At 38.1% G+C, this 24,356-nt stretch overlaps 1 protein-coding gene across 1 annotated transcript in view; it reads left to right on the forward strand.

Annotated features, from left to right (window-relative positions):
• Nucleotides 1–24,356, forward strand: part of AKAP6 (A-kinase anchoring protein 6) — a 297,070-nt gene that overhangs the window by 172,253 nt on the left and 100,461 nt on the right. Inside the window, 1 exon segment of the mRNA XM_029911420.1 lies at nucleotides 18,539–18,687. Coding sequence (XP_029767280.1) covers nucleotides 18,539–18,687 — 149 coding nt within the window.

The following is a 24,356-nucleotide window of genomic DNA, read 5'->3' on the forward strand; positions in this document are numbered from 1 at the left end:
TCTCTGAAAAATCAAAAACACAGGACTGCATCGACTGCATTCAGGTCACATTTTCAAACTTTTCTTTGAAGCCGTAGGCTTGTCTACCCTGAGAAATGGCATAATGTTATAAAATGTGTTAACAAACATGATGTTAAATACAATTTAGCACTCAGTGTAGACAGAACTATCATGTTTAAAATTTGTGGTTAGCCCTGAAGTCTATCATAGGGTTAACTGTGACCAGCTGGCATAATTTTAAATTAATTCTATTTTTTAAAATATACACTAAGAAAGCTTTCATAACATTTATGATATGTTAGGTTAAATATGTTGAATATTTTGAGATTTTTATCTATTTTGTAAATCTATTTAATATTTTAAATCTGATGTAGTTTTAAATTTTGATGTGTTGCATGATTTACAGTCTTGGGAAAAAATAACATAGTACTCATAACTTTACAGTTTTTGTGATGCATGAAGATCAGATTTTTAATGTTGGTTAATGCTTTACTAATTAAAGTGTGCATGTTAATTAAAGCAGAGGCTAATGTTAATTACCTATATTAATGGAATCTCATGTAGCACCTGCCTGAAGCAATGGGTTCAATTTTCAAAATATCTCAATTAAGGCTGAAACTTTTGATTTGCATCTAGTAGGGTTTCAATTAACTGCATTGCAAACTTAAATAACACACTTAAAGGGATAATATCACCAGTCACACGCAGCACAGTGGAATTGGTCGGTTCAGTTATTGACTAGGGCTATGAGAGCTTTCAGTCAGTAGGTAAGCACCATAGTATTGGCATGTGATTATTGTCTAGGGCTGTCATCACTTCTGTGGCTGTTGCAAGAGAGATGTTAAATTGCAGTACTAGGGTCTTGCTGCAATTCCATTGTCAAAAGAGAGAATGAAGTTTACTCACATATAGAATTCAATATGAATTTAATGGTAAAGATTCAGCTTGTTCCTCCTGAAACAAATGGCCAATGTAATATAAGATGTTAAGCCATTTTATCAACTGGGAAAGCTGCACTTGTGATAAAGTGAACAATGTTACAGTTTACTTCTCAGCCAAGCCAAGTTTTGTGATCATATTCCAGATGCGTGTCTCAGCCACCACAGCATTATGTGTCAACCTGGGAGATTTTAATGAGCAGCTTCAGGAAGCGATTAACAAAGTACTAGAAATAGATGTAATCAAACTGATTGGAAATTCTATCTAAACTCTACACAAGAGCATAATGTCAGAAGTCCTGTTCCACACAGCTTTATATGGAAATTATTATAGATGGTCCAAAACTGGAACTTTTAATCTGAAGCTTCTCCTATAAAATTGTCGTGGTTCAGATAAAATGAAAGCTGGATCAAAACCATCTCAGGCTCAGATGGAGGAGTTTTTGCAAGACCAAACCTAAGTTCCTGGACCCATTGGTAGTTAAATGATTTATTTTAAAATACTATGGTGGCCAAAGGTGCTGGAATAATTTGTATAATGATGGTGCTGAGAGTCATTGAAACTGTAAATCCTGTATATGATGGAAACCACTTCAAACCAATGGGTGCTGCCACACCCCAGCACCCCTAGTTCCAGCACCTATGATGGTGGCTTTTCACTTATCAAATAATTATCACTTTTTTATCTCTTGGAGATGGACCAATGAAACTGTGGTGTATCTTGCTTTTTTATTTCATGTCTAGTGAGACAGTATCCTAAGCCATATAATTGTGGTTGTTAGAGGCTTTATAACTCACATCCTTCTTCTGTGTCTTTGAAACAGATCATGGTCTAACATGAGCTGAATGCCCAAAGTAACCATGGTTTCGTTAGTTACACTTCTGACACAATAACGGAAGGAAGTACCTTCATCTTCTAAACATATTTACACAAACAGATTGTAATCTTACTCGTGGCTACTGGAAATCAACATCTTTGACTACTATCCTTGGCAGTCTAGAATATAATAGTTGCACCTTGGTCTCTGAGGCCCAAGCTGTGTCTTCTTTTGGCTGCAGAAAAAATCAACCATCAAATGTGCAAAGGATTTCCATGTGTAAGGTTTTAACCCAGCAAGGTGACACTGGGGTTGCATATTATTTTCTGGTCTAATATGCTATTGTCATATCAGTTAAGCTTGTTTTAAGTATTGATTGAAGTGAAAAGATGTTATACTGATAGCATATGTTATATAACTCAAGTCACATACATAGGTAAAAATGCAAATTCAAATATGTTGATAGGAACATCATGGAGAGATTGCACAAATCAAATACTAAGATTTTGATAGAGGAAAAATAGTGACAATTGGTGAGATTTGACAAAAAGAAATATATCAGACTGTGTAGAATTAGACAAGGAAACAGGGATTTTACAACACTCTTAGGAAAAATACTGAAACACTCATTTCCCAATTATGGTACCATCAAGATGTCAGATGGCAGAATGCTAACAATAATACATTAAGAGCAGATGGAAAAACCTTGTAGGAAACTGGAGTATATGTTCAGAGTCCTAGCGCAAGACTAACACTCAAACAGCCATGAAAACATCTCCACTTTTGAGGAACAGAAGAGAGACAAAGTAAACTAGAAATGAAAAAAAATTTAAGCACAAATTACAAAAAGCTTTCATCCATTAGCATCCTGGCTTTACTCATTAGACCCTGATTGGTTACTACGTATTTTGGGAGTTATAATCAGAGAAGACTTCAACTTGCTTTACAACAGCTACAAAGCAGACAGGAATGTTTGGAAGGAATTAGAAGCAACTAAGCAAAATCGTTAGCATTTTATAAGGCACCAGCACCTTTCCAAATGTCATTATCAAACCAATTACAACTAGCCAATGCTGCTGAAATAGCAAATATTGAATAGTCACAGAGAACTATTTGCAATCAATGTTAAAAACATTCACAAAAAATTCTGAAATACTTTTGAATAATGAATAAATGTGAGAAGTAATGATCAGCTTGCCGATATTCCACAAGGAGAAAACAAAGCTAAATTAATCAGATAGTCAGTGAATTATTCGCTCAACACTACCTGCAGATAATGTGTCTGCAAGTTCAATCACAGATAGAAACCAACACTGGTATTATAAGAAGAAGGGGCAACTTTAAAGGAAGTGTATCTAATAGCAATGAGGGAGAATCTCTTCAGATGATTGTGGAAGCAGGGGTCCACACTGAAGGCCAAATGGCTATCAGTTTATTTTTAACAATGTGTTTCTCATTAGTCTAGGAATCTCATGCCATAACGTAGCATGTAGTATTTGCTGACAAGTGTAATTCCACCTTCAAGGTCCTGTGTAATTTAACCCCTACCTAGTTACTAAAATAGGATCTGTCAGCTACCAAACTGTCTGCCACACCACTATTGCCATCTTCAACCTCCAGTGCATCTGTCCCATGACTGTCTTCATTCATCCCTTTGTGACATCTTTATACTTGTATTACCTTCTAATTGTGGTCCACCATGCCAACATTCTCTGTTCTCATTCACATCTGTTCTTAAGGCTCACTTCTTCCGTGATCAGTCAATAATCATTTATAAACGTGTGTGTATTTATAATACAATTGAATTGCCAAGAGTTGTGTATATAATGTAACCATGTGTATATAATGATGTAACCATTGTCCTCACTTCCCTCACTACTATTTGTTACCTTGGCTGTAACATATTTAAAATTTGGATTGCAGTCATCAGGGTAGATACCTTGTCTAGAGCTGGGCAAATAACACATTTTCTGGTTCACTGGGAATTTTGAACAATTGGGGAAAAATTCATTTAGGGTCAAACAGCAACAAAAAAATTTCAAAATTTTTGGCAGATCAAAAAGCTAACAAAATTGGTTTTGGTCAAACAAAATGTTTAGTTTCAATTTTGAGCATTTTAAAATGTGTTTAAAATGTTAAAAATAATATAAAAGGAAAGGAAATGTTGATACAAAAGGTAGTTTTGAACTAAAAATATCTAAACCTTTTGTTTCCAAAATTTCAAAATAAAACATTTTGATTTTTTAAAATTATTGGATTTGTTTCGAACCAAAACAATTAGGCAAAATCAACACAAATTTGCAAAACATTTGTGTCACCAAATCTATGTTTTTACCAAAAAAGATTTTTGTGCAAAAAAGTTCACCCAGCTCTAATTTGGTCATTCTCTTTATTCTGTAAAGCACCTAGAATGCTTTGGGGTACAACCCCCCAAACAAATAAGAAAAATAATATTTGCATTCATCTTTTATGTGAACTTCTGACCAAACATAAGTAAAGCCAAGTGTCACATCTTTGTGAGGATCATGATAGGATGGAATACTGTAACAATGTAACGTGTAACAATTCTATAATACATAGTGTATTTTGAATAAGAAATGATATAGCAATGAAGAGAAGGCTGCCAGTAGCTCATATAACTGATTTCTTTGGTAAAAATCTGCTAAAACCAGTGTATTGACAAGATTACTGAGTTTAGTTCTCTTTGGGTGTTAGTGGACCCAAAGATACTTATCCAATTAAGGCTATTGAAAATGAAGAAAGATTCAGTTTGAGTCTTTCTGAAAGGTGTTTTTAATGGCATCTGCAGCTCATGTCATAAAGAGACTATAGTATAGGAGTTCAAACATCTACGATGTAATAGGCATTCATTAGATAGTTCAGCAGAGATACTTTGTTTGTCATATGTTCTGTTCTATTAATTAGAAAAAAAAATAACAAACAGAATGTTACCAAAAACCCCTGAACAATGTGTTTCTAGAGTATCACACTTACTAGGAAAGCAAGCAATGGGTGGGTTCTGCAAATACTGGTAGAACAATAGTACTGGAAAAGGCCTGAAGAATATGCACTGCAACTCCAACCCAAAGATTGAAAAGCTGTACCCAAAAAGGTGCTGAGTACTCTCAAGTCCTATTGAATTCCCAAGAGGCTTGCAGTTGCTCACAGGATACTTAAATGTTGGGGTTTGTGGTACAGTGCATACTATCCAATGTCTTTCAAATAATTTTACTCCATCATTACATGCACAGCTCACTGCTATTTGCTTTACTGGTAAGCTTTGCCCTGTAGATGCTTTGTCCAGGTTGCGTATGCAGGATCAGGTCTAGTGTACTAAGCAGTGATAAGCTGTAATTGAGGTCTTGTAGGAAAGTAAAAATAGCAATAATTCTAGAGAATTTTTGATGCAGTCAGTCAAACTCTTCCATTTCCATTAAGACTGGGAGGGGCAAAATGGTTATATTAGGTTTCGTGTTCATGTGCCAGAATATATCGCTTATATTTTTGTGGGGTTTAACATAAGGACCAGTCATGTAGCCCTTACTCTGGCAAAATTCCCACTTAAGTCAATGGGATTTTTTTCAGAACAAAAACTAAAGGATCAGGCCCAATAAAAGTAAGACTAGATCTTGAATGGCTAGGTATTGGCTTTTCTGAGTTGTATTCCTTTTTAAAGTTATTTTTGGAACTTTGACAGATATAAGAAACATGTGAGTCAAAATTCACCTTAAAGTGCAGAGATAAAAGGTTTCCATTACATTTTGTCTAGGTAATACAATAAAATGGTATCATATTATAATCAATGCCAGAGTAAAGTGTCTAACCTGTTTTATAAAAGGTAGAATTTATCAGAAGAATATTATTTATTGTTGCAAAAGAGATTTTATTTTTTGTTGCAGTTTGGGCTTTTAATTGTTCTATTACTTTTTCTAAAACCTGAACACACTCTGTATATCAGTGGATCACATCTTAGTACGATACATAGATATGACCTGAGATTTTTAAAAATAATGTTATATTCTCATCTGTTTTTTCCTGCATGTTACAGCATGTCTCCAGGGGCAGGCAGCATTTTTATTTTCAAGTAAATTTATATTAGTTACAGTCTCCAGCTGTTTTAGATATATGATCATTTCCTGTTGGAACTGTTTCCAAGACAATTCTCTTTCTTTTTTTTTTCTCTCAAAAGAATGAGAAATTTAATTTAACAAAGACATCCTATAATTGCCTTTGTATCTAGCAAGGTATCTAGAAATCTAAATATTTTATTTTATTTAAAACATCTGTCTACATAATATCATATGACTGTACAAGCCTGTATCTGCCTTCTGAAAGACAGCTGCTGCCACTTTTATTTAATTTATAAGAAACCAACAAAATTGCTCCTTAATATAAAGCCCTTCTGCCACTGTGCCATGTATAATTTTTTTCTTCCAAGATGAAAATTGCTTGTATTTACAGTTCTTGTTAAAGTAATCTTAGACTTTTTCAAATTTAGAAACTTTTTTTCTTGAAAAGATCCCGATGGAAACATAGGATTTTAATAGACATATTTTAAAAGTCCATTATATTAAAAATGAGGATATATTTCTTTTAAAACTAGCTACAAACTGAAGTTACATCTTAATTGCTAAGCTTTGGAGCTTTTTCTACTGCCTGTCTTCTTTTCATTCTCAATAATATTGTGAAGTGTTGGTGCTGATTATAGCAGCCAGAATTTCTTTGCCATCTTTCAGAAAATACACGGTGAAAGATAGTAAAGCTCTTTGTCTTGTTGGTGTTACTGGGATTTGCTTGCCGTGAATTCTGTCTGCAAACTCTGTTTCTTGTGTGAGGTCACTGGAGCCAAAAATAAAGTGTTTAACTTTTAATAGATAGTATCAATTTAGGCATAACAGCACTCCAAGAATAACAGGCATAGGCATTCTACAATATGTCTAAATAAGTCAAGTTTATCTTTTCCAGGGAAGTAATCAAAATACTCCTTTTTGAAACACTAAGAGTATGAAAGGGAAATGTTTATGGTTCCCTACTGGCACACTGTTATGATTGACAGGAAAAACCAACATGTTTGCCACATGAGACATCTTGTTCAGGAACTTTCAGGAGGGTAGTAAATTGGTGTTGGCACAAACACAAAAAAATAGAATGACTTGATTCAGCAGTTTTCAGTTTTAAATCCCTAAGCACTAAAGAAAGAAGCAAATATTCATCAAATGATCAAAATTTATATTGATTTTTATTCTGCATTAGCAGCTCAAAGTCAAGTTTCTTGACAGGGTGGATGTCGGTTTGAATGATTCTCTTTGAAATAAGGATATAGGCACTGGGCTGAGTGCTACTGTGCATTCCTGAACCATAGGAAAATGGTATTAGAACCCTAGGAAGCTAAATTTTTAAAAGAACTGTATGAAAAGGCATGCTTGTTCAGTACTGTTTTGATAACTAAATTGTTGTTATTAGTATGTAAAGTAATTCTTGTTGTTCCTACTTCATTCCTTCCTTTCTATTATCATCTAAGGACAACTATTTTATAGAATTTCAAAGGAACTGTAGTTCATGTAGTACGGTAACTGAGTTAATAGCAGTATTTGCCAGCATAAATATATGTTGGAGTCAAGCACTTGTCCAGCAGGGCAAGGGAAACAAAGATTGTATCTTCACATTATACATTTTTAATTTTTCTTTTCAGCCAGGAAATAAATAAAGATTGCTGTGGTGGAGTTCAGGAGAGGAGAACAAGAACACAAACACAGCATAGAAACACAAATGTGATGCTCACGTTTATTGGGCTGAGAGATTTAATAAGAAAAACTGTTTTAGAATGATGTGGGAAATAGAAATAATCCCCTTTTTCTGCAAAAATATAATAAAATAGTGACATTTTAACAAACTTAAATATATTGAAAATAATAAGGGAAGCTATCTCCATTACAGTACTGATGTGATCTTGTTCATTGTTGTAAAATGGAGGGTGAGGGTTGCTTTTTTTTTTTTGTATTGTTAAACAGATACCAAAATAAGACAGAAATACAGTAACTATTTGTTAACACTCAGGAGTGTTAACAGATTTCCCAGCTGTCTTAGATGCTTACAATTCAGCAAACATCTTTAACAGCATAGCTTTAAAATTAAAATTTCTGAACATTATGGGTAATGCTTTAATAGTATGCAAATTGCCATGAAGTCAGTAGCAGTGAAGCTGACCTCTCAGCAATACAAATATTTTATGTTTAAAACAGTTATCTTTTTACAGTTCCTCCGACCTGAGTAGGTGTTAGATACTTCAAGAGGCTGATGCTTTCTGTGAGGCCCATAAATAAACTCAGAGAAGCAACAGTCTTTGTCTGCTGTTTATACATGGCAAAATGGTTGTCTACATCCACATCTTAAGTTGTTGCTGTTGCTATGAAGTCAGTCTTGCTGTATAATAATTTACCTGTCATTACTGATAAAGCTTTGTTTTAGCTTTTTAATGATTACCTCATGATTGTCTCCTGATCCTATATATCCTTAATGATATTTGTACATGGTCATCATGTGGAGAGAACTTTTTATTTCTCATTTATTCAAATGTGAAAAAAGAATATTCATACCAAGAGAAATGACTGCACTTTAAGTTGGGAGGGGGTATAGCGCATTAAGGGTCGGAGGAAGGGGGGTTAGTGAGAGGCTCAGGAGCTGCTGCAAAAGTAGAGTGGGTCAGCATGACGATGCTGACTTATCCCCAGAGACCGGAAGGGCTGAGGAGTTGATAAAGGGCAAGCCCGGCGGGAGAAGCCACTTTTCCCAGACTTGGCAGTGCACCACCCATCTCCCTCCCTTTGGAGATGATAAAATAATAGGTTTGGTTGGGAGCTGGGAAGGAATTTTTCCCTCACCACCAGTTGGCCAAGGGATGGGGTTCAAGGCTCCTATGACTGGAACAGCAGGGAGCCAACCCCCCCTTTCTTATAGCCCACCTTAACCCTTCTTGTTCGAGGGGAGAGTGATGATAAGATCCCAGCAATGAGTTGGCTGGGGAATCTGGATGGAAAAAAGAGGTGTGGGGGCTGGCAGGAACCCCCGGGTAGATGTTGAAATTATCATGGAGTTACCTGCACTGTACACATTTATCTGCCAGGTAGTCCCAGACATCTAATAATAAAGTTGCAACTTGATCAAGTGGCTCCTGTCCTTCTTTCAGTATAGTCAGACAATGCACTTAGCCAGCACTTTCCTGAATAGCTTTATTATTAAATAAATTTATTAAATCATTTGTGTATTAATATATGCTCCTTCCCAGCCTAGCTACTTCTGCTTGATCCTGCAGTGAAATCATAATCATCTCTTTACAATAGCACAGTCTGATGGCATAGAAGATGTTATGACATCATAACTACATCTTTTTGTTTCACTGCAGGATCAAATGAGGTAGGGGAATAAATTTAAAGGAGGCAAAGTGCTTTGGATTATTAGGATAGTGGATGTCACCCAAATTTATAGTGATCATACTGGTGTACATTTTCTATGAGACTACAGCTCTGTTCATGATATGAAAGAGAATTGCCTTTCTTGTTGTTTGGAGGATAGATACCTATTTTGGTGACCTCCATTGTAAGTATGATTATTTTTTTATCATTTATGTGGCAGTAGTGCCAAAGGCCCCACAAAGAATCCAGAGCCTCTTTGTGCTAATCATTGTGCAAACACATATTAAGAGACAGGCCCTGCCTAGATGAGTTTACAGTCTAGGGCATGATTCTACAATTTATGCTGAGCCTCACTGAAGTCAATGGAACTCTATGCAGGCACAAGAATCTACCTCATATGGGTGCAGTTGTAGAATTGGTTGCAAAGTCAAACAGCCTTTGCAGTTAAGCATGAGAAAACATCTAAAAAATCTGACTTATATTTGTTTGAAATATTTGAAAAATGTATCAGCTTGAAAGTTTTTATATCATTTAAATAATTACCATGTAGCATGTTCATAAATGATGCAGTCTAATACCAAATAGATAACACTTCATATTTTTTCTATCATATGGCATCATAGGGTTGCTAACTTTCTAATCACACAAAACCGAACACCCCTGCCATGCCCCTTCTCTGAGCCCCGCTAGCTCCATCCCCCTCCCCCCACACCCTTCCGTCGCTCATTCTTCCCCAACCTCACTCATTTTCACCAGGCTGGGGCAGGGGTATGGGCTCTGGGCTGGGAGTGCAGGCTCTGGGGTGGGGCCAGGAATGAGGGCTTTGGGGTCCAGGAGGGGGATCCGGGATGGGCTTCAGGTGTGGGGAGGTGAGGGGGTGAGGGCTCTGGCTGGGAGTGTGGGCTTGAGGTGGGGCTGGGGATGAGGGGTTTGGGATGCGGGAGGGGACTCTAGGCTAGGACAGGGAGTTGCAGGGGGGTTCTGGCAGCACTTACCACGGCTCCGAGGAAGCGGCCGCCAGGTCCCTGCGGCCTCTTGGTGCACGGGCGGCCAGGCAGCTTGGCGCAGTGCACTCTGCTTTACCCACCCACCCCCCAGGTGCCGCCCCACACAGCTCCTATTGGTCGCGGTTCCCAGCCAATGGGAGTGCAGAGCCGGAATTCTGGGCGGACACAGCACGTGTAGCCTCCCAGTCCCTGGCCATCCCAGGGCCTAAGGGCCGCAGGAACCTGGCGACCACTTCTGGGAGCAGTGTGGAGCCAGGGCAAGTAGGGAGCCTGCCTTAGCCCCAGCCTCCACTGTGCCGCCACCCAGACTTTTAACAGCCCGGTCAGTGGTGCCGACCGGAGCTGCCAGGGTCCCTTTTTGACTGGGCATTCCAGTCGAAAACCAGACACCTGGCAACCATATAGCATCATCTTAGTAGTAGTTGCATTTTTATTTAGTTCCTTTTTGTCAGAACAAATGTATACAAAATCTCAGTGCATCAAAAATATTAGGATATAAAATAAGAATACTATTCACTAATAAAGTTATTTAAAATTCAAAGTAATTTCAAGAAACAAGTGGTAGATTTAAAATGTAAATATTTACTTTGAAGTTTCTTTAAGTGTGTATATATATATATAATAACAGTACCTAATAATGCCCCAATTCTGCAAATATTGAAACACATGCTTAACTTTATATGAGTGGTCCCCATCAATTAAAGTTAAGCACATGCATAAGTGTTTGCAGAATTGGGACGTGTGTGTGTGTGTGTGTGTAAAATTATTTGATAATTACAAGTTAGTGAAATAGTATTTTCTCCAGCACTATTTAAAGAGGGGATAATAGGGCTTAGTTCAAGTTACACAGTTCAAATTCAGTTGAATTTATTGTACTTTTGTATTTTTAAATCATAGAATACTGTGCTTACAGTGATAGATTTCATATCAGAAGAACTTGTAGTCCTCCATGGAAAGTAGTGTTTGTAAACACTTTCTTTTTCTCACCAATTTGGTGATATTTATTGGAATCTTCCCTTCACAGTAGAACACTAAAGCCAGGTTGTGATCTCAGTTACATTAGTGTAAATTCTGAGTGACTCAGTTGGCTCTACAGTCACTTCAAGGTTTTATACAGTATAACCTCACAATGTCCTTCCCCCGCTCACACACTAACAGCCATTATCCAGTGTCTTGTCTTTCTTAACAACCGAATAAGGTCACTCAAACAAGCAGGTCTAACAAGAAATAAAATGTATTTTCATTGATTTGTATTGTCACTGATTACCATTTATGTTACATGGTAACCTTTATAGTGGAAAGCACTTAATGTTGACATGCAGAACCAGTCTTTGAGGGCCTGCAAAAGCCGCAGCCACAGCCTCCTCCCTTTATTTGGAAAATCTTTACTTTTTTTTTTTTTTTAATTAAGTTTCGGGCTCTTTTCTTTGTGCCAATAGCCTTGAAAATGTAAACCAATGCAAATTGATTGCTAGGGTTGTAAGCTGTACACTGAGTTTTCCTGAAGGTACCAAGTTATTCACAATCCCATCACAGCCTACTGGAGTTGATCTAGAGGGTTCAGAAAAATCCCTTGATTTTTGGACAGACCACAGGTTAATTCCAACTGTAGGGTGCAGTGCTGCTCAGCCTACTGCTGAATGTGACCATCGCAAGATGCCTACTCCAGGCAGCCTGCAGCTGAGCCAGCTTCTCTGCTGAGCAGCCAGTATGACCTCTGACCACAAGGGAGATCATCTCAATAGTGTGAGACTGAGAGCAAGAGGTTAATCCCAGCTTTGACACTGACTCCCTCTGTGGGCTCGGTCAAAAGCCAAAATGTTCAGACTTGGTTAGGTAAAGTTAGGCAAGGCAAGTGGGGATAGTAATACTTCTCTGCCTCACAGGCTTTCATGACTATTAAGCACTAATGTTTTAAAAGTGCTTAATAGCACTTACATTCACCGGAATGGAGACAGAACTCTCCTGTACCTGTGCCCCTAGCAGCTCTCAAAACCACACCTGGTTCCTTGCCATTTTTGTTAAATATTGCCAATTTTTCACAGACATCAACCCCCATTTCACCCCCCGCCCCAAGCACAAGCAGCTGCTGTGCTCCACTTTTGTAGTAGGAATCCAGGCAAACATCTTCCCCAAAAAACCCATTTTACACTCAATTTGTCAGTGAAGTTTGGGGTGATACCAAAGGATCTCCACGCTAACCCTCCTCAGAATTCTCAGTCTGGCCTTGTACACAGTGGTGTGTTTGTGGTGGACAGCAGTCTTTTATAGTTGCTGGAGGGGGAGCAAAAAATTGTTTCATAGGCCAACCTAAAAATATTAAAGTGGTTTAGTTGAGCTTGCCAGATCTGCTGAGCACTAAAACAAGTAAGCATTCTGACTTTGACTAACAATGAAGCTACAAAAAGAACAGGAGTACTTGTGGCACCTTAGAGACTAACAAATTTATTAGAGCATAAGCTTTCTTGGGCTACAGCCCACTTCTTCGGATGCATATAGAATGGAACATCACTTCAAAAGTTTTTTTTTCTCTTACTTAATTGGCCTCTCAGAGTTGGTAAGACAACTCCCACCTGTTCATGCTCTTTGTATGTGTGTATATATATCTCCTCAATATATGTTCCATTCTATATGCATCCGAAGAAGTGGGCTGTAGCCCACGAAAGCTTATGCTCTAATAAATTTGTTAGTCTCTAAGGTGCCACAAGTACTCCTGTTCTTTTTGCGGATCCAGACTAACACGGCTGCTACTCTGAAACCTGTCATAATGAAGCTACAGCGTCATGCTGAAATGATACAAAACTATATTTTCATCACCTCAGAAAAAATCTTACTTTTAAGAATAGACTGCATCAGATTTACTCAGACTTCAGTGTTGTATTGCACATTTTCTGGACTGTGACTTTTTACTGAGGCTCCTACAAATTATAGCTTTTTGAAACTTAAACTGATCAATAGCTACCTGAGGTCTTCAAAGCCTCTCTGGGTTTGCAATGATATCAGTAGAACATGAACTGAAAAAACCCTTTAAGTACAACAGTGTGATAGATGAATTCATACACACAAGAAATCAGAAGGATCCATCTGAAGCTCTGAACTACCTGAGTTTGAGTTGCTGCAAATGTTTACAATAACTGAAGACAGCACTATCCTTAAAAATAGTTGATTTATTCAGGGATCATATTTTCAAGGTAAAAAACTGGAATACTAGTCTTGTAAGGTAGCAGGGTTCACAGAGTATGGTTTTAGTGTAGATCATGGTGGTCAGCACAAGAAGGTTAGTGAGCTGGGAGGTTGTGGGGAAGAGAATAATGGATGTCTGTTCCTCTCTTATATTTTATTTACCTTTTTCTTTCTCTTTTTCTTTTTCCCCATTTGGCTTCTACCCTTTTCCCCTTTTCCTTGCTTCAAACTTCTTCTCCTTTCTTTTTCCATCCTATGCTTTCATCCTCATATTTCCTCTCTCAGCCACATTTGTTCATGTTCTCTCTCACTTCTACTCTCAGTAATTTGTTGTCTCCTCCCTTTTCCCATTATATCCCCCTGACTTGTAGTACCCTGCCACAATCCACTGCTCAGCAACTGAGTAGGGACAGGTAAATAGAATTGTAGTCACAAGCCGGCAGACTGGGTCTGCAGCCACCTACATGATAGCAGTGCAGCTGAGCTGCCTATAAACTCACTACATGCAATAGTCTCTCAAGTCTACGTACACCTGGATCTGATTTTGTGGACTAGAAGATCATCCTGTTGCTTGGCAGTCCATAGGCTGTTCATGATAAGTCCCTATTGTCTCTGTACTCGAGGGGATTAGTGTACTCTTAAAGGGATGGAGAGAGATGATTTTTTTAGACTTTTCTATGTGCCTTTAGAAATCATGCATGCATATGCCACCCACCTGCCTCAATGGGTCAGAGAACTTGATGCGACTGGCAGTGAAGGGAGACAGTCCCAGGAGCAAGGGAGGGAGACACTCCCTAAGGGACAATAGGTAGGGTGACCAGATGTCCCGTTTTTAAAGGGACAGTCCCATTTTTGGGGACTTTTTCTTATATAGCCGCTTATTACCCCCCACCCCCGTCCCGTTTTTTCACAGTTGCTATCTGGTAACCCTAACAATAGGTAGCTCCTTCCCCAGGGAGTCTCTGGCATCCATTGGCCAGCTGGGGGAGGAGGGGTGCTGATTGGCTATTATTCCCCAGCTCCCAGAATTTACCTAGTGCAGGAGCCATGTAGAGCCCCTTACAGCTCCATTCCAGCAGCCCCACCCTACCCACCCTGAACTAGGAATGGAAATCTGGCCTGACAGATGCTGTGGATCTAACCAATCACCAGTTTAGGGGTCAGGAAGGAATTTTTTCTCACATGGGCCAACTGGCAGAGGACCAGGGAGGTTTTAGTCTTTCTCGCAGCACCTTCAAGCCACAGTGGGTTAAGTAGGAACATGCTTAGTACCTAACTGAGGTAGTTGGTTAGAGCTGTTTATTCATAGCAACTTGCAGTCTGTTTCCAGTGTGGTTAAGAGAATAAAATGAACAGTTCCCAGAGGTAAAAGACCTGTGATATTGCTGATGAGCCTTGGGCTCATGGTATAGGGTGAGACCATGCTATAGGGTGGACTTCCCGGGCCCGGGTTAGATTTTGTAGCTTTCTCAGGCCAAGGTCAGACCCTGTGGCCCTCGCGGGCTGAGGTCCCCACCCTGCTGCAACCCTCTGCCCACTCATGGCTGGGTGGGGGTGCTAAGACTCAGAGAGAGCTGAGTTCTGGAGGGTAAACTGAGGATTAGGGTTGTCAACAGTCCCTTATTATTGAAATACAATATTGGCAACCCTACTGAGGATAGCCTACCCCGCATTATGAGTTATATGGTAAGGAGCCTTGTAACTCCTGCACTGGAGCCAATTAAATGTCTGGTATAGGCAAGTATCAGTGATGGGCAGGTAGCACTGTTCCCGTGTTAAAAGTTTAACAAAAGTTTCAGCCTTCCACTTAATTCCATGCATGCGTCTGTCCTCATTGTGTCATTGTGTCCATGTCAATTGAAATTTTGTACAGAATTTATTAGTAAGCTCAAAATGTACAGCTAAGAGACACTGTGTTACCTGTGTGTATTTGTGTGTGAGTGTCTAACTTAGCTGTATAGGAAAAAGTATACCGAAGGTGTAGGATGACTTGAGGGAGGACTCTTTTGAACACTGTAAGCTGCAAAGAAATCAAGGGAGCCTGCAGTGCATTTTGTAAGGTGTGCAAGGGCCAATCCAAGAACTCTACCAAATGCCTTCCCAGCTATGCAGCTTGTAAGATTTGCAGGTGAGGAGTCTCCACATGCTAATGCCATATTTTTGAAAGTTAGCAGAACTTCAAAGCTCTGTAGCAAGAAAAGCTGTTTCTTTTTACCCCCCCCCCCCCCCCCTTTTTTTTTTCTTAAAATCTATAGAAAACTCTATGGAAAAATATTACATGTGTGTATCTAAAATTTTAGGAAAATTTGTATGGCAGTATATTATGTCATTTGAGAACTAGTATGTGTTCATATCATTAAAGACTATCTCTTAATACATATGAAGAAGGTGCCAGCTTTCAGGTTGCATGTAAAAATTTAATCATGGGCATTTCCTGACTTTTTTGAGTGCTTAATGTAGTTTTTTTGTATGGGTAATTTAATTTTTTTTTAATTAGTGAAAACAAGAAAAATAATTATTTTGCTAAGTTAAAAATGCATCTTCATTTGCAACTCCATCCTCAAAGCAAGCAAAATTGTTTTCTTTAAACTTTCCAAAAGAATTCACCTCTAGGCTGAAAACAATCATGGGAAATTTTATTTCATAAATTTTATTTCATGAAATTTTATTTCATGTTTTGGAAAGTTATCAGCAACTCACAATAGGGGTTTAGAATGAAAGTGCCACCTCAACCATAACTAAAATAAAAACAGCTAATGAATAAGTGCTTTCTGGCAAGAATAAATGAAAACTGCAATGCCTGATGTGGACAGTGAAGAATACATAAAGGCATCAAAATGAGTAAACTTCAAATGAAAGATTATCCTTGTGGGTGAGGAATCCACTCCAGAAAGAGATTGAACCTGGAACCTCAATAACCCACAGAAGGAAACTATTTGTTAAGCTAAAGAGAACTCTGATTTCTCTGTTACTGGTAGTCTTTTCTGAGGTCTGTAAACAGCAGTCTGTGTTCCATGGATTCCTTTTTCTTCAGGGGTCTCATCACACTACTGACCACTCCCAACCTAGTTTATCTGGTAAAACCAGATGAGATTAGATATATTCAACCAGAATATTTCGATAATTTCACATATTCTGGTACTGCCTTTTCATTGGTAACTATATGTAACTTCCATAATTAATTAATCGTAGCTTGTCTTTATACTTGTACAGTATATCTACAATCTTGTTGTTTGAGTTTTGGATTGTTTTAAAATGTATAAATGGCTACACAGATGACAAGTTGTTAAGTTGAAGAGTGCTCTTACGACAAGAAATGTGTGTTGAGCAGTGTTCAGCCTGCGTATGAGATCAAAGTTCTTTAGAGGATATATACAGCACACTATAAACTTGCTCAGTGATACCAAACAAAAATATCTTAAGGACTGAAAGATTGGCAGAATCAAGTCAACCCTCTTCAAGAAAGATTGTACATCTGTGAACACTTGGACTACAGCACTTTAGTGCATGATGAAATCAGTAAGGAAAGTTATGTATTGTGCATACTGTTTATACATTAATTATTTTTAAATAACTTTCTTTCATAATCAAATTTCTTCAAAGAAGGCAACATGGACATTCCACATTCAGGACTACATACATGTCAAGTATAATGCTTTAAAATAAAGCTTTATGATTTACTTATTTGAGCACTGAAAAGCACTGGAAATTTTTTTATGTTCCAGCTATTCAGAAGATGGATTAATGGATTTTCTTCAGATTGTCCCAAAAAATCATATCTGGGTTAAACCCAAACATTAAAAGATTCACGACAAAGAGTGATTTTTGGAGAAAAGCTATAAGCAACTGAAAGAGGAAGTTAAAATGGAAATGGCATTTCAAAATTAGCTATAATACGACTTGGTAAAAAATACATCAATGCTAATACAAGTTATAAACAAGTTTCACATAATCCAGGTAACCACAAGATTATATAAGTGTCCAAAACTACTTTCAAGCATATGTTGCTGGCACTCCTTTATTTTTTCTTCCCAGTCCAAACATGGCCCATAATATGCATCCTTATTCTGGGCTTTGGAAATTTTCCCTGTTTTAGTGCTTTCATCTTGGCACTTTTTCTCTACATCACAAATGGCTGTTATCATAGATAGAAGTCACTGTTACCCTCTGAGCAGAGAGCAAACACTTCTCTTTCATTTTGCTGGGAGTGTGAAGATCATTTCCAAACCAAGGTGTCCTCCATGCTAGTGCATTCATCTTGCTGCCGTACCAAGTGATTGACTGAACATGTTATTACTAATATGAATATGGAATTAAGTTACAAAGAAGTGACATTTTTGAAGCTTATCAGAATTTGTAATGTCTGTGGTTTTTATTTTAGTGCACCCTTACCAAAGGAAAACAACAGCATTTTGGCCCCAAAGTGCTTTTGAATTTATCCTTCCCTCTGTTCTTCTCCCTGCTACCCAGGGGCAAGCACAGCAAAAAGCAAACTTTATTCCCATGTCATCTGGTGCTCTGACTTCCAGAATCCAACTGATCACCACAGCTGCAATAAATAAAGCGTCTGTTCAATAAGTTTTGATGCCAAAAATTATTCAACATTCTTTTGGCTAGGCACATATACTGATGGAAAACAGCACATCTAACTTATTGCCTCTTCCTTGCAATCAAGATTTCTGAGTAATCACTGGAAACTAGGTAGGGGAAAATAGAATGTGAACAATGCCAGTCCCTTTGTTTTAATTTACAGTTATTAATTTAACAAAACAATGCAAGTATAATTAACTCTGAAGCATCGTCATCTTGTTAGCAAGAAATGAAGATGAGCTTCTGAAATGTGCAAGAAGCTTTATTTTATATATTTAGCTGGATTTTTTCAGAATGTGATATTTCTAATATCTCTTGCTCGCTCACACGCATACAGACAGACATTTTTATTTAGCATTTTGCTGGATATACATCTCATGGGACATAAGGTCCATGCTTTGATAAGAACTTAAATGGTCCAGTTATACACTAGATAATATACTGTACTATGATCTGATTTATAGGACCAGCCTTATTAAGGAAGAAAGAAATTTGGTTAAATTGTTTGGTACAGTCCAAAAGTAGTCATTTTAAATGCATTCCTTTGGAATGAAAAAAAAAGTGTTTTCCTCTTTGTTTTCTTTCTCTAGGCTGAGGTTCAGCTATGCTATCTGGAAGCACAAAGAGATGCTGTTGAACAGATGTCCTTAAAGCTGTATAGTGAACAGTACAACAGTAGTAGCAAGCGAAAGGAAGAGTTTGCTGATATGTCAAAAGTTCACACAGTGGGAAGTAATGGGTAGGAAACTATTCTTTTTGTTGTTTTATTCTCTCTGATCTGTGCTTTTTTACATGATCTTCTTTCTTACTGCTATGCTAGCCAGGATTTTTCCTCCTTAACCAAGATACAAGGTAACATGCCATGTATATTTATTGTCATATTCATTAATGCAAAAATTAATGAGTTCTGTATAATTTTATCTACATTAATTGCTTCACTCCTAGAGCTACCTAACTTTTTCGAATAGCAGCCCATTATCTACATGAAAAATTTTGCGTACCCTTAAACTTCAGCCTTTACTAAGCCTGTTATGTCATCCTTTATTTCTCTTTATTTCTTAATTTGTTCTGATGCTTTCAGGTTTCCTAGTATGTTTCTTCCAAAGACTTCCATGACATGTCAGTATCTTTTTACTTTTACTATCTACTTTACTTTTAACAAACTTCCTTAGAGACCATTTTACTAGACCCTTAGTAGGTGAATGTGAAGCCTTTCATTTCTGGATTTCTGGTTTAAATATGGCCCAGTTCAGTACTGACTGAAAGCTATAAGTACTAGATCTGGCCAGAAAATATTAGATTGACTGTTGTTTCATCTGATTAGTCAAAACCAGAACTTTTAGTGAAAATATAGCTGTTTTGACAGGAAGGTTTCTCAGGTCCAGAATGGAATTTTTGGTCAAAATGATACCAAGCAAGAAACCCACTCCAGAATAGTTTGGTGATTAGGGCCCTGTGAGAGACCCAGGTTCAATTCCCTGCCTTTCCACATCCTGGGTGAGTTCCCTAACCACTGGGCTGTCAGGGCATTTGTTCTGACTCTGGGACAATCAATATTTAGTTATTTATATGGAACAGCTCCAACAGGAGAGATTGAGAGAGACCACCCTGAATTAGGCAGATGAAGGATTTGAACTTGGGTTTCCCCTTTCCCAGCTGGCTGCTCTGACCACGAGATGATTCTAGTACAGGCACATGCTCTTTCTTTGTCTCTCCTTTTGGTTTTTCATGAAAAAAATTCAAAAGGTCTCAGTTTCATCCCAAATGGCATCTATTTGGGAAAACTGTTTCCCAACCAGCTCTAATAATTACTTTAGCTGTTGTCTGTTGAGATTTCTGTGTCTAATGAGTTTGTCATCTGTCTGATTCCCTGTACATAATCTCTTCTCCAGCTGTTCCCACTGTAGATATATCTCCCCCAATTACAAAGTTTGCATTGTCGCTCATTCCCACTATAGACATTCTTCCTTGAACAGGCTCCATAAGGACTTGTTTCAAATTTCCACTGATGCCAATGGAGAAATGCCCTTGCTCTATCCCCATGATCTGAATATTTTCCTCCCCTGCAGTAATGCCTAGGTCCATAGCTGATCTACCTACTGCAAACATTCTGGCCACAGACCTCTGGTGCATTGGGGCAGCTTTGTCAGAGCTAACTTTCAAAGGGTAATGCAACGTGTCTCTAATTTATGGGCATTCCTGTGGTGCGCCTAAACATTGTACCTTATCATAGTATCAATGGCAAGCATTGCACATGTAAAAGACAAAATTGCACATGTAAATGACAGCATTTTAGATGTTTAACATCTTGCTTAACATCCATAAATCAGCCGTTTAGCAATTTAGATTGGGATTTTCAAAGGGGCCTACAGAACAAAGGGCGCCAACCTTCACTGACTTCCATATCAATGGGTTGTGGAGTGTCTAACTCCCTCAGGCCCCTTTGAAAATCTAACCCTTGAGGTTTGCCCACATTTGATTGCAACTACAAGATTAGGGGCTGTTTTTTAATATTTGGCCCTCATGCACATATATCCAAATTTTGTGCTTGCTATTGATACTATGATAAGGTACTAGGTTGAGGAGTAGCATGGGAATGCCCATATATTAGAGACCTGATGCATGGCCTTTGGAGCCTGTTCAGGGGAGAATGCCTACAGTGCGAACAAGGTAAGAATGAGGACTTGGCAAATGGGGGAGATATATCTACAGTGGGAATAGATCAGAAGTAGATTAGGTGCAGGGAAGAGATGATTAAAATGGGACCAGTAAGGTAGTATCTGCAAATTGGAAAGTCTGTGAGGTGGGACTACAAAGGATTGGGGAATGTCTGCAGAATAGGGATAGTTACAATGAAAATGAAGAGGGATCGGTTAATGTCTGCATAGGAATGGCTATGGAGGGAATGAAAGAGAAAAGAATGGGGATCTGCTGCAGGAGAACAATGGCCACCATGTGTGTGGGAAGAGCTCAAGAGGAGTAATAGAGACCAGCTGCAAAATGTTGATACTTACATAGGTTCAGATTCTGAACACTCTCAGAGTTGGTGGCATGATGATATCAGAGTTTTAGTTCGAACCCATGTTAACTGTGTTCAGTAAACTATTGCACATGTCTCAGGACCATTTCTTTCAGTCCTTTGGCAGTACTCATTAGACCGTAGTTAGGACTGCAGGATCAGGCTTTGAGTGCATTGACTGAACATTATGGAATGCTCCAGATATGCACAGAATTTAAAGCAATGTTATTTTTTAAAGCTGTTATGGTCAGAAATTTGATTTCCTTTATAATACTTCAATAGCATGCTTATGGAAAGGAGATCCAACAGATGATGACCCAGAAACTCGAAAGAATATTTTATCTGGTTGGATTTTTTTATTTTTTTTTTGGCAGGCATACTACTATGCTTACAGTACTTCTAAATGCCATGTGAGCTATGCCATCAAAGAAATAATACAATCTGGCGGTATGTGTCAAACATGAAAAAAAATGGCTAATGGAAATAGCTCCACATTCCTTTTTATTTATTAATGGCACAGATGAGCTGGTTTTCTCATAAGAAAGGGGCTCATGAATTTTCATTCAAAATAATAAATTGATGTCCATACGTTAAGAAATATGTTTAGGGTTCAAGGGATAAGCCATGCAATTCTGCATATCTTATTTCCTGTTTACCAAGCTAAAATATACCTTAATGTCATTACAAACACTATGTTGTTAACATGAGTTTAGTGTATTAACCATAAAACTATGTTCAAGGAAGTTTTAGTTATTTGTTCTTTAACACACTTTGTTGCATTCCTCTTGGATGAATTTTATTGGAATTCCTTTATTGGATGAATATTTTGGACCAGAAACACTTGCTCTACATTTTTTAAAGTAATCCGTGGACTTGGTTAATGCACCAAAATCAAGTCATTTTTGTAATTCCTGCATCTAGCAGATATACAGTATTTCAGAAGCTAAGCTTCTCTTGATTCTGCCTCAGGCAATGTGAAAAATTACATGCTATGCATAGAAAAAATGGATTCTGAATATAAAAGGAATATTCAACCTAACAGAAATGTTGACAGCTATATTTTAATCTTAACCTATCACTGAACCTACATTTGTCCCATTTTGTTAACTTCTTTATTTGGTCCTGTTATCTTATACATTTTTATCAAATTAATAATAGCTTATACATTTTTTAAAAATAGAATATCTTTAAAAGCAAGGGATTTTTTAAAACAATTCATAGTTATGTCAAAACATATTTTTGACAACTTCTAAACCAAACTTCATAATAATTAAACATGGGTTTGCATAGCAAAATTTAGACCTTGGTCCAGATCTGGATTTTGAAGCCCCACTGTGCGAGATGTGTTTGGATTCAGAACTTTAATTCTGCTCATTATATTAAAATTCTGATCCATTTTGATTCTGAAATATCCATCCCAGACCTATTCTGCCAAAAGAGTGGAGTGTTTGGATCCAGATTTTGGTTCAATCCATCACTAATTCTTGGGCTAGATTCTCAGCTGATGTAAACTGAGAAGACCCTGGAAGCCAGTGTAGCTATACCAATTTACACCAGCTGAAAATCTGGCCTGATAAAATATATGTCTTTAATAATCAGCATTCTACCCTGTCAGTTTTTATGAGCTGGGATAATTTTTGGCGGAGACATAATATCAAAAAATTGAGTATTGAAGATGCAGAATGGTTAAGCAGTTCTCTGAGTTTTAGGTAAGGATTCTATTACACAACATTCTGAATACCATGGACTTTATTCATGAAGATTATAGTTTTATATTAGTGTGACGGGCTGCCCCGTCCCCATTCCTGGGTGCCAGCTGATGTACTGGGGTACCACTGAGCCCACCTACCCCACCAGCCTGGGCTCCCTTACACTGTCCTGCTGAGCCAGGACCTCAAACTTCTCCAGCACACATACAGGTAGGGACACACCCAGCTGCAGAAAGACACAGACCCTTAAATCAGCACTCAATGGGAAGGCTTCAACTAAGGAATTGCCCAGCACTCAAGTGCACACCCCCTCTGCAGTGTAAACCCAAAATTGTATCATCTTGTGCTGTACAACGTAAACTCATTAAATCCGCTCCCTCCCTCAATGTAGAGGAAGATCTGCACAGCTTTTTGCCTTCACCCCAGTTATGAATTCCACAAACTGGTTTTAGAGAAAACAAAACACGTTTATTAACTACAAACGATAGATTTTAAGTGATTATAAGGGATAGCAAACAGATCAAAGCAGATTACCCAGCAAATAAAACAAAGATGCAATATATGCTTAGATACTAAAGAAACTGGTTACAAATAGTAATTTCTCACCCTAAATGTTGTTTTAGGCAGATTGCAGAGTCTCTTGAAGGCAAACTGCTCTTGCTTGCAGCTTAAAACTCCAGGTATTTCTTTCACAGGCCAGATACCTTCCCAGGCTGGGTTCAGTCCTTCTCCCCCACTTTGTCTTTGTTTCTTTGATCTTTCCAGGAGTCATACTGGGCGGGGATTCAGTGAAGAACCAACCCTCTTTTAAATGTCCCTCCCCTGCCTTAAATAGGCTTTACATATGGCAGGAATCCTTTTTTTTTCAGTGTGGTTCCTCCCCCCTCAGTGGAAAAATACTGGTATTCTATCATGGAGTCCAGTACCAGGTGACTTAATCACATGACCCTGCAGTGTCAAAACGATCATGAATCAGAGGTGGTTTGTAGCATCCCAAGAAAGCTTCTCAGGAAGGTGGGAGATGAGCATCTTCAAAGACCTATTGTTCTCCCTAATGGTCCATTGACTGGTCCCCAGCTAGCCAGCCAGACGGATTGCATTCTGTCTGGTGCGCATTCCCTGGATGCAAACACTTTGGTAGTACAGATGTATAGTCAATATTCCTAACTTTAGATACCAAAATGATACATGCATACAAATAGGATAATCATATTCAGAAAATCATAACCTTTCCAATGATATCTCACATGACTTATCTTGCACAAAACATATAGTTATGCTATAATCATATTATAGCAATATTTATATGAAAAATATGGAGTGTAGTGTCACAATTAGTTTCAAAATAAAGGTCCATCAAACATCTCATGAGAGGTTACAAATGCCCTCAACTTCCAATGAAACTTATTCTTCAACCACAATAACTTGGTTGTTCATGCCTGCTCTTCCTTATAATAGCACCATTGCTTACCTTTCCAAGACAGGAACTATAACCTCATAAATTATTAAGTAAGAGTATGCTAAATGTAGTGGATTGATCTAGAGAGATAATGCAGAATCAACACTTGTGTATTATACAGTACTTAGTTGTCTTGGTGGAAGTAATATTACAGAGGACTAAATGCTTTCTCCGCCCTTCCCTCCTGCCTCTCAAAAGAGGGTGTCTCACAACACATTAAC

The sequence above is a fragment of the Terrapene carolina genome, unplaced genomic scaffold, assembly GCF_002925995.2.
Source record: "Terrapene carolina triunguis isolate 2854851 unplaced genomic scaffold, T_m_triunguis-2.0 Scaffold96, whole genome shotgun sequence".
In the NCBI taxonomy this organism is placed as follows: Eukaryota; Metazoa; Chordata; order Testudines; family Emydidae; genus Terrapene; species Terrapene triunguis.